Source organism: Excalfactoria chinensis, chromosome 14 (assembly GCF_039878825.1).
Source record: "Excalfactoria chinensis isolate bCotChi1 chromosome 14, bCotChi1.hap2, whole genome shotgun sequence".
NCBI classification, from domain to species: Eukaryota; Metazoa; Chordata; class Aves; order Galliformes; family Phasianidae; genus Excalfactoria; species Excalfactoria chinensis.
This window is the reverse complement of record NC_092838.1, coordinates 2,538,618-2,549,131: the sequence shown is the minus strand read 5'-3', so window position 1 is coordinate 2,549,131 and position 10,514 is coordinate 2,538,618. Positions and strand designations below refer to the sequence as shown.

The 10,514-nt window shown below is 58.1% G+C and overlaps 2 protein-coding genes across 2 annotated transcripts in view; one reads left to right on the top strand and one right to left on the bottom strand.

The window, feature by feature from the left end:
- Positions 1–3,252: 3,252 nt before the first annotated feature.
- On the top strand, positions 3,253–7,431 carry GRAP (GRB2 related adaptor protein). The gene is made up of 5 exons (XM_072349402.1): positions 3,253–3,667; positions 4,646–4,743; positions 5,686–5,808; positions 6,546–6,714; positions 6,931–7,431. The coding sequence occupies exons 1-5, from the start codon at positions 3,590–3,592 to the stop codon at positions 7,114–7,116; spliced, it is 654 nt and encodes a 217-aa protein (XP_072205503.1). The 5' UTR covers positions 3,253–3,589; the 3' UTR covers positions 7,117–7,431.
- Positions 7,432–7,792: 361 nt separating this feature from the next.
- SLC5A10 (solute carrier family 5 member 10) overlaps positions 7,793–10,514 on the bottom strand; it is a 28,808-nt gene continuing 26,086 nt past the window's right edge. Inside the window, exons 12-15 of the mRNA XM_072349043.1 lie at positions 9,044–9,212; positions 8,321–8,536; positions 8,072–8,153; positions 7,793–7,947 (exon numbers count right to left, since the gene is read on the bottom strand). Of these exons, the coding sequence (XP_072205144.1) occupies positions 7,793–7,947; positions 8,072–8,153; positions 8,321–8,536; positions 9,044–9,212 (622 nt within the window). The remainder of the gene's footprint in view (positions 7,948–8,071; positions 8,154–8,320; positions 8,537–9,043; positions 9,213–10,514) is intronic.

The window sequence follows — 10,514 nt, the reverse complement described above, 5'->3', positions numbered from 1 at the left end:
CTCCATCCCCACAGGAAAGGGTGGCACAGAGCAGCCGGAGCACCCGGGGTATCCACAGCTGCACCTGCATCCGCCTCAGTCAGACAGAAGGCCTCAGTGCTGTGCCTTCCCTCCGCTTCCTCCCTCTTGTCCTTCTCATCTCCCTCCTCAATGGGCAGTTTCAGGAGCAGCACAGTGCCTGGATTCTCTCAGGGCTTTTACGGCTCATCCGGCACCCGGAGAATTACCCTGTGGGCACCACTCCAGCAGCATCCCCACTGCCCGGCCAGGGATGCAGCCACACACACATCCCCAGTGAGGGAACACCTCCCTCTGGCTGTCCCCAGGGTCTCCATCTGCCCTGGCACCAATCAGACCTCTGCCCCACAGTGCGACAGGCTCAGCCATCACCACTGCTGTCTCCATCCTGAGCTTCCCTGCACCCATAGACACCCATAGACACCCACATCCCACCTCCTGTGCCACATCCCATAGATGCATTCCTCCATACAGCCCCACATGGGTGCCTGCATCCAGCCCTGCTCTCGCACACATCCGCTCAGCCACAGCAGAGCTGGGTATGGTGCTAAAGGAGGAACCATAGTGGCTATTGCCACACTTCCAGAGGAAGGCATGACGTGAGCTCGGGCTTCATTGGTTATTAATAACTTCTTTGTTAACAGGCCAGTCCTAAGGAGGAACCAAATTTGGACTGACTGAGAGCGCAGCCTCCCCTGTGCGAGCCATCATTCACAATTTCTTCTGAAGCCATTTCTGATCTCAGAAGTCACAGACGTCCCCGCTGAGTCACGGCAGCACAGCATCCCCTCACCTACGCACAAGGCTTCGCGCTTGGCTTTTTTTCTTTCTAAATCCCAGAAAAATAACAGATGTCCCTGTTAAGAGGGAGCTTCTCAGACGCTGTTCACGTGGTGGGTTGCACCAGGATGTGAGCACACATGCACCATTTCCCTCGTGCAAACCCTCTGCACGCCGCAGAGCCCTCCTGCTCCTCAAGAAAACTTCCTCTGCAGCAGATCCCTCCTTCAAGCAGCCTCCATGCCCTCCCCAAGGCTGCATGTCTCAGGATCCTTCTGCTTCCTCTCCCTTCCATAGAATCATTAAGGTTGGAAAAGACCTCTCAGACCACCCAGACCAACCCCGCCTCACTCCACCAACCACGTCCCTCAGCGCCACATCTCCACACTCCTTGAACATCTCCAGATGGGAGATGGATGCCACTGTGGTTCTTTACCCCAGCAGCCTCTGTCAGACGTTTCCAGAGCAGCACTCAGCAGAAAGTTTTGTAAAGCTTGTCCATCTGACACAACATGGTGTTGCTCACGCAGCCCAAAGCAGTTCAGGATGAAAGCAGGCAGCTCGGGAAGACAGCAGGTCGTAAAGTCAGCACATATCATTCCCCTTCCCACCAATCCATCCTCAGCTGGTGGCTTCCATCCCCTTTTATAGGGTGTGGGGAGCACTCAGCCTTCAGCTGCTGGGGCCCTGCTGGCTAACTCGTTAACGACTGCCATCTCCATCACATGAGTCTCCACCACAGCCCCCACCTCAGAGCCAGGCACCAGCGCTGCTTGCACCCATCAGCCCAAAACCAAGCAGCAAAAGTGAGACCCCACCGCCAGGATCCCACCCACAGGGCACCCCACAAATACCATGGGCAAGGGGACACGCTCTGCTTTCCTGGCCTTTCTAGGCAGCACTATGGGCTGGGGCAGAGTGAAGAGCCCTGGGTCAGGGGTTGCTCCATCACGCAGCAGAAGGGGAAGAGGCTCCCTCCCCTCCTCTCCCTCCCTCATGGGGAATTCACAGCCATGTAAACACAGGATGTTGATGAAATGCACTTGGCAGATTGGGCAACCTAAAGGTGACTGTGCCAAGTCAGATGGGCAATGCCAGCACCAATGGCACCCTCCTCTGCCTGTCCCCGGGGCCACAAAATTCTCTTTTTTTGCAAGGAGAGGTGGATGTGGATGAATGATGATACCCACGTTCTCCTTTCCAGCCCTTGGGTCTCGTCACAAGGCAGGACGGTGCTTGTTGTGTGCAGCACCACACACCTTGCTTCAGGCTGCGGATTCTGGCACTCAGAACATGAGGGAGGAAAGCCCCTTGTTTTGGGATTTGGGGCTGGCTCAGGCCCACGGGTGGTCAGTGCCGCCTCCTGGAGCTGAGCACTGCAGGACCCAGCACAGCCCTGCAGCTGCAGCTGGGCACCGTGGGACCATGGCTCCTTCTGGGGGCTCTGGGATGGGGCAAGAGTGGGGTGGAGGGTGTTGGGGCTGCTCAGAAGCAGGCAGAAGGGTTTCCCCAGGGAAGGAGGCAGAAGGAGGCACCTCTGATTCTACTGAACACGGATGCTCGTGGCCATGGGGTGACATCTCCTGTGTGCACGAAGGGAAAGAAACCCCAGAACTGCACCATAGGCACGAGGACATGGAGACAGGAGGGTTGGACTGAGCGGAGTGGCGTGCGACATCGTCCCGAGTCCCCGGTGTCCCCAGTGTCCCCTGCATGCTGCTGCCATCTGCTGGCAGGACCCAATCCTGCTCCGGTCCTGAGTTCGGCCGCTGCATCGAGGTCCCCTCTGTCACCCACTGTCCCTTAGGGAGGCATGACTCCATGCACCTCTCCATGTCCAACACCTCAAGGTGCCCCATGAGCCGGGCACCAAAATGCCTCCACTGTGGCTGAAATCCCTCCCTGGTCTTCTCCCCCTGGGAGCAAATTTCTTCCCATTAGACTGCGGTGACTGCACAGATAACTCACCATGTCCCCTCCTCCTTGTGACACCCAGCCTGTTCCCACGGCCCCGTGGCCTCTCTGCTTCCACCAGGGATATAGCAGCCAGGGACTGGAGCATCAGCGGGCTCAGAACACCCAGCAGCACATGTGCTGAGCATCACGGCTCATCCTTCCTCCATCAGATGGCTGCAGTTCTTCAAACCGAGCTCATGGGAGGGACCGAACCACAGCTGTCCCTTCTTTAATTCCTCACTGCAAAGCAAAACCAACACGCAGCACATTCTCTGTGCACGCCGTGACAAAGCACACACGTGCACCAGGGCTGTTAGAGCTGTGGCTCCTGGAAGCACTGCAGGTACAGCATGTTGATTTGAGTCTGCTTTCCAAATAAACCAGGTGCATGCGCCGCCCCGCTCATCTCTGCCTCTGCCCATCCCACCCTCTGTGATTTCATCCCCATATTTACAGAAAGAGCCGTTCCCACCAAGAATCCTTCCACTGAGCGCCAGCAGCTCAGCCCTTTCAAGACACCAGAGGGTCCCCCGTCCATCAGCTTGCAGCACACCTCACCTGCATCCTCATCCCATCGCTGCCCCATTTCCTTCCAGAATCCCACAGCCGCTCCACACGACAGCCCACAGGGACGCCGCACATCTGGACCCCTCACATCTGTGTGGCTGTGCCCCCCCGGCAGCATCACACCTACCACAGAGCTGCTTTGCTCCGGTGACACGGTGACATCAGCGACATCAGCGTGGCTTCCTGCCTGCCGGCAGCACCCGCCCCAGGCCCCACAACCCTGTGCCGTGGGGCAGTGAGCCCCAGGGCCCCGCTTGTGCCCCGCAGCATGGAGTCGGTGGCTCTGTACAACTTCCAGACGACGGAGAAGGATGAGCTGCCCTTCCAAAAAGGGGACACCCTGAAGGTATAAAGGGGACAGAGGCTGGGGGGGGTGGTGTTGGTACGTGGGGTGCTTTCTTTGCAGTTGTTTGTTGCCTGTTTGGGGCTTTCTGTGGGGGAGCTGTTGTTGTTTTTGAGGAGTTTGGAGTGCAGAGCAGCATTGCAGCTGTAGAAGGTACCAGCTGTAGAAGGTACCAGCTGTCTGTGCCACGGGACATCTCTGGAGAGGGCATGGCACGAGGCCTCCCTGGTCACTGGGGCATCAGTGGCACCATAATCTTCTCTGGGGCTGAAACCTGTTCTTCCCCTGCTCCACAGCTACAGGAGCCCATCGGCAGGACCATGAGCCCAAACCCCCATCTGGCACAACATTCAGGGCTCAGCTGCCACCTTGGCACCCGCAAAGCCTCGGGGAGCCTCAAAACACCCCCAGTCCCTACAGCCCTACAATGGGGTCACAGGCACCCTGCCCCGCTGCTTGCTTCTCTCACTGGGGCTGATAGTCTCGGTGGCATCCCACCAGCAACTGGGGGGACCGAGAGCACCAGGAGCCATGCACAGCCCTGCCTCTGCCTCCCCGGCGTGTTTTCCCCGCAGCCCCAGGGTTTCAGATCCTGTTTGCACAGCTGTGCAGCAGCCCCAGGGCCCTTGCGTGGGAGGCTGGAAAATGGTGTTGTGCGGAAATGGGTGTCACAGCCCTCCTGCTCACAGCGGGACCTTCCTCCTACACTGCTGCTGCCCCGGGGGATGCTGCTGCTGGCTTCAGCCGGGCCCCTGTGGGTACGGGGTTTACCACTTACCTTGGCTGGGGGGCTTGGGGGGATGCTGGGAACCTCCATGGTGAGTCAAACCTCAGTGTGGGGTGAGCAATGAAATGTGCTGCCTTCAGCAGAGCCCCGTTTTGCCAGATTTTGGGGGTGATGTGGGACAGCTGCACAGGGACGGTGGGGAGCCGTGGAGATGGCAGCTGGGCTGATGCCTTCCTGCTCCTCTCCTGCCCCAGATCCTCAACATGGAAGATGACCAGAACTGGTACAAGGCGGAGCTGTATGGCTGCGAGGGCTTCGTCCCCAAAAACTACATCAAAGTGAAACCCCACCCGTAAGTACCAGCCCTGTCCCATGCTGTCCCCTGCCAGCACCAGGCAGTGCCTCAACCCTGTGTCCTGGTGCCCAAACAGCTGCCACAAACCCTTCACATGGGGAAACTGAGGCATGGAGTGTCAGGGTGACCAATGTCAGGCCCTGTCTGGTCCCTCTGCCATTGTCACTGAAGGCAGTGGGAGGCAGCAGGGAACCCACATACCCAGGGCACACAGAAATCCATCCCCGCACCAGATTGCCCACTATATAAATGATAATTGAGGAACAACAAAGCATTATGGGATTACAGTTGCATTAGACACAATCCCATTAGTGTGTTATTAAAGCCTGGCATAATCCATCCTCAGTTTGAACCTGTGTTTTACGTATCATCATCCCTGGGTAAATCATGTTTTAATGCCATCTCCAAATCTGCTTGGGGCTGTGGCTGTGGGGAGCTGGGGCAGACCAAGGGCGGACCCTACAGCTTCTTTGGGCTCAGCATAGAGTGATGCTTTGTGCTAAAGCTGGGCTGGGCACAACCACAATAGGCTCAGCAGAATGGGGTGTCCCCAGTGCCTGGCGTTCCTAAATGTATGGTATTTGCACTGGCAATGACCCCATTTAGTGCCTCCATCCCAAAACATTGAGTTTCCTGCACTCCAACAAGTACCCATGGGCTGTTTCCATATTGGGCTGGAGGGGGGAAGCAGGGAACGAGGCGCTGTGCTGGCGAACAGGATGCAGTCACAGCTGCTGGTGATGCTGCATGAACATCTCTGCAAGGCCAGCACGGCACGCAGTGGGCACTCACCTCGAGATCACATCGAAGGGGGAAAAATGCTGCGGCTGGTTCCAGGCCCTTTGGGGACCCCGCTGCCAATGGGTTCCTCTCGGTGTCCATCCCATGGGGTGGGGATGTGGCGGTGGGCTGCGTGTGGCTGAGCGGTGCCCCCGGCAGGTGGTACGCAGGGAGGATCTCCCGGCACGTGGCGGAGGAGCAGCTCCTCAAGCGCAGATTTGTGGGAGCCTTCCTGATCCGTGAGAGCGAGAGCGCGCCGGGGGAGTTCTCCATCTCCGTCAAGTGAGTGCTGTGGGACACACTGCTAAGGGACACACTGCTAAGGGACCCCAGTGCTCCTCTGGGGACTGATGGCTGAAGGTGATGGCCATGCAGGTGGCTATGGGGCTGGGATCAAGCTGCAAGTACAGCCCAGGGGACACATTTCCATGAGCGCCCCTGGAGACGAGCACCACAGTATCCTGGTGCCCCAGGGCCAATGGTTTTGGCATCAGAGCCAGGGCTGTTTGAAGGTGTGCCAATAGGCAGAGCCTCCCCCAGGGCTCTCACCCCTTTGCTGCCCCCTCCCCACCCAGAGCCAGCATGCAGAAGCCAGCCTCAGGCCAGCCAGGCACTTTCTCACATTGCTAATCACTAATTAAGCAGTTGAGGAGGTTCTTGCCTATAATGAAAGGGAGCAACTCTCTGCCCTGCTTCACCAGCAGGGCCACATCCCTGCCCCTGCCCGGGGCCCTGGATGCAGTGGGGACATGAAACAGCCCCACGGCCCCACTGTGCCACCACCAGGAATGCACCAAGGTGGGAATCCAGCCTGCTCCGCTCTCCTGGGTCTGGGGAGATCCTGTGCCTCACCAGCACCCAAACCTACAGCCCATAGTTCTCATACCTGCCCTTTGGGGGTGTACGGACCTCAGTGCCACCGTCACCTCTGGCTGGCTAGAATAGGATCCTGGCTTTGCACTCAGTGCTGGAAAGGATTAGGGATCCAGCAGTAACATCCATTCTTGCTCCATCCGCAGCTACGGGCAGCACGTCCAGCACTTCAAGGTGCTTCGTGAGCGCAATGGCAAATATTTCCTCTGGGAGGAGAAGTTCAACTCCCTCAATGAGCTGGTGGACTTCTACAGGATCAACACCATTGCCAAGAAGCAGCAGATCTTTCTTCGGGATGACGAGCAGAGCCCAGAGGTACCCATGGGACCAGGGGTGGCATCAGGAAGGGCTCTCTCCTGCACCCCAGGCTCTTCCTTGGCCCTGGGACCCCACAGCTCTCCCCAGACTTTCCTTTGTTCCCAGCCCCACTGCGTGTGCCTTTGCAGTGTCCCCAGCAGCCAGTGCAGAGCTGCTGGTGGATGCAGGATCGTCTCCCCACTCCTGATCCCTCTGCTTTGGGTTTCCTTACAGGTGAAAAGACCCAAATTCGTGCAAGCTCAATTTGACTTCTCTGCCCACGACAGCTCCCAGCTGCCCTTCTACCGCGGGGACATCATTGAGGTGCTGGACTGCCCCAACCCCAACTGGTGGCAGGGAAAGATCTATGGACGCATTGGCTTCTTCCCCCGCAATTATGTCCACCCCATCCACAAGTGAGCTGCCCCCCCTGCCACCCTGCTTCGCGCATCCCCCATCCCCACGCTGTCCCCATAGGCTGCAGATCCCAGCGGTGCCATCTGTGGATGCTGTGCTGGAGGCAGAGGCTGCCCGGCTCCAAGCACCAACAAACACCCATATATGAAGGAACAGAGGGCTGTGTGACATTGAGGGGTATCCAAACTTCAGTGGAGTTACGATGGGTGGCAGCTCCTGGCCAGGAACCCTCCAGCCCCAGTTCCAGGAAGGCTGCAGTCAGCTGGGACATGGCTGGGCTCGGGGATACTGCGGAGCAGTGCTGGGGTGCACTGGGTGCTGGAAGGGCTGCTCAGGAGGAATTCAGTCCTGCTGGTTCCATTTGTAGCTGCAAATTGTGGCCTTTTTATTTTTTATTTTTATCTAGAGTTAGTAAAGTGTGTTGGGATTAAACTCTCCTGTGTGGCTGCAGCCTTTCCACCCATGCCATGGCCTGCCTGGGGCTGTGCCTCACTTGCTCTGCCCCCCTCAGCCCCCCCTGTGCCTACCCCAAAGCCTCACTGTCCCCACTATTGTCCCCCTCTTTCACAGTCATTGCACCAATGGCTGTAAGCTCCCACTATCCCTAACCAGACCAAAAATAATCACCTAAATCCCCATTTCTCCACCTATTCCTTTCTTCCTAGGGTCTGACAGGGGGCTAGGCAAAGTAAGCATAGCAGAAAATATTGATACACAACAGGACAATGGCATTGATGCTGCAGACACGGGTCCAGAAAGGGGACTCAGTGGTGTCTCGCAGGGCTGGGAGTCCTTCAGTTGTCTGCTGGCTACCCGAGGCAGCTGGGCAGGAGCCTGGCACAGACAGACAGTGATTGTGGGGACAGGAGACCAAGGGGAAATTGAGGTACAGGGCATCCATGCTGCAGGGATGGTGCATGCAGGCAAAGAGCCGGGGGTACCCGAAGGACACACTCACCATCCAGGCATCTCCGTGATGTGTCGTCCATGGGGGGCTGGGGGGGCTCCTGGGAAAGGCTCCACCAGGTGTGATTCTGCAGCTGGAAATGGAATGAGATTCAGTAGGAAAACACCCCCAAGTTGACCCCTCCCAGCCACATGGGGACCCCCCATTGGCTGTGCTCAGGGTGCACCTCAAGTGACAGTGATGTCTCCAAACAAGTAGTTATGGGGCTCAGGTTCCAGGGTGCCTACATGCTCTGCTCACCCTTTCTGAGAGTGGTGGGGGAGTCATCAGGCTGCCCCCCACCACTACAGCCCCCGTGGTGGCACACAGCAGAGCAGCGAAGTGCAGGTAGTGCAGGTCAGCCAGCAGCCAGGGCCGCCTGTCGGGGACCCCACAGTGAGGTGTGGGGTGTGCCAGCTCCAGCCCCATCCTGGCCAGCCCCAGCGCCAGCCCCGCCATCAGGCCCCAGAAGGCTCCCTGCAAAGCAAAGGGCAGAAAGGAACAGCTGGAAGGGGACAGCAGACAAAACCCACGGTGGGGCCCAACCCCCCTCGACAGCCCCTGAAGAGGGATCATAGAATCACAAGGTTGGAAAGGACCTACAAGATCATCTAGTCCAACCAGCCGGCCAAAACCCGTCCCCAGTGGCACTCACTCACAGGGGATGCCCCCTGCCAGCCCCACCATGCTTGGTGGCCATGCGTGGCAGCACCTGCATCCTCCTCCTCCTCTTCCTCCTCCTCACCCCATCCAGCCACCAGAAACACCACCCTGGGGCTTTTGCATGTTCCTTTTGCATATCCACGTGGCCAGCAGGCGTGGTGGGCATGGGCCAGCAGATGGGTGACCTTAGAGGCCTTTTCCAACTTGAATGTTCCTCTCCCACCTCTCCGGTGCCACATCCTCATTCCTCCCTCTTGACCCCACCTGAAATTCAATGGGCAGGGCAGTATTTCTGTCACTGTGTCCCCCAGCTGTCCCCACCTGCTCGTTAGCGCGGGGCCAGAAGACAGCCAAGATGAAGACGGCAGTGACTGGAGGAGCCAGGTAGCTGGTGACAGCCTGGATGTAGATGTAGAGCTGCCCGCCGCCGGAGCTCTGCAAGATGGGGATCCACACCACGCTGAGGGCCACCAGCAGCACCGTCATCACCCTGTGAGCAGCAGTGCACGGTGACATCCCCACCTACATCCCACCCACACCACAGAGCACCTCGCTGCCCCATGGCACAGGCCGGGACCCAACAGTGCAGCAGGTGGGCATAACCCCGAGGGCAGCAGGAGGATGCCAAGTGCAGGAGCACCCCCAGGGCTGGACAGGACATTCCTGCCCAGTGCGGTTTCTCTCCTGTCGCGGTAGCAGACATCATGGTGTGCTGTCTGGGCTCAGTTCAGACATGCCTGGGGCTGAGGTTGTTTCATGTCACTGGAGCCCTCCCCAGTTAACTCCCTCCCTGCCCACCGGCTGCAGCCAGGGAAGGGTATCACCACCTGAGCACAATCCCTTTGGCGTTGACCCCAAGCCATGGTTCTGGGGCTCAGGATGGAGCCTTGCACATCCCCTAGGCTCTTATGGAAATGTCACCTCAAACACAGAGCCACAACCTGCAGTCCTCGTCTCACCAAACCTGCACAAGGTGCAGTAATTACAGCAGTGCCGGCTCCATCCCAGAGCACTGGGGGCTGCTGGTTGGCACCTCATGGGGAAGCACTATGAAGAGCCCCAGGTGCAAATTTTGGCTCTGCTGGTGATGCTCTCATTACCTCCACACCCTCGAGGTGTCCCCAGGTGTCCCCATCCTCACCCTGATCCCCAAACAGGAAGCACTGTTCAACCCCAGATTTTGGGCTCAGTCTGAGCGCAGACAGTACAGATCCTGAAAGCAAAGAGCCATCAGCTCAGCAGCAACAGAGGCAGCCAGGAGTTGGTACCCAGTGCAGGAGAGCAGCTCAGCACCATATTTATAGCTCAGTGCCGCGTGTTGACAGCGGCAGCTTCGCAGAATTACCCGAATCTCCATCTGCTCATTTCGAAAAGCAGAAGTATTTTGTAAAGAGAAAAAGCAAGAAAGAAAAAAAACCATGAAAGCACCTCCCCGGGCACAGCCGCCCTCTGGGGTCAACAGCCTGGTTCTATGGAAAGAGGAAGAACAAAGTGCATGCCCTGACCCATGGAGCAGGAGAAAACTTCCCTGTGGGGGTGGCCCTATGGCACTGCTGATCTGGGAGGGCACAGGACAGGTGCGGGACGTGGGGCTGGCACAGAGTGAAAAACACAAGCGGGGATTTCCAGTTGGGTGATACTGCCACGGCGTGGGGGGAAATGCCCAGATCCAGGGAACTGGGAGCAATTCCCACCCCCTCGAGCAGCACCACGTGGGATGCTCCAGCGCTCCGCCTGCTGCAGACAACACTGGGTCCCTATAAAGAGCCCCTCTGAGCTCAGTGTTGGCCCT

Coding starts and splice junctions, on each gene's coding strand:
- GRAP (XM_072349402.1), top strand. CDS start 3,590: ATGGAGTCGGTGGCTCTGTACAACTTCCAGACGACGGAGAAGGATGAG. Junction 3,668..4,645: donor AAAAAGGGGACACCCTGAAG/GTATAAAGGGGA, acceptor CTCCTGCCCCAG/ATCCTCAACATGGAAGATGA. Junction 6,715..6,930: donor ATGACGAGCAGAGCCCAGAG/GTACCCATGGGA, acceptor GTTTCCTTACAG/GTGAAAAGACCCAAATTCGT.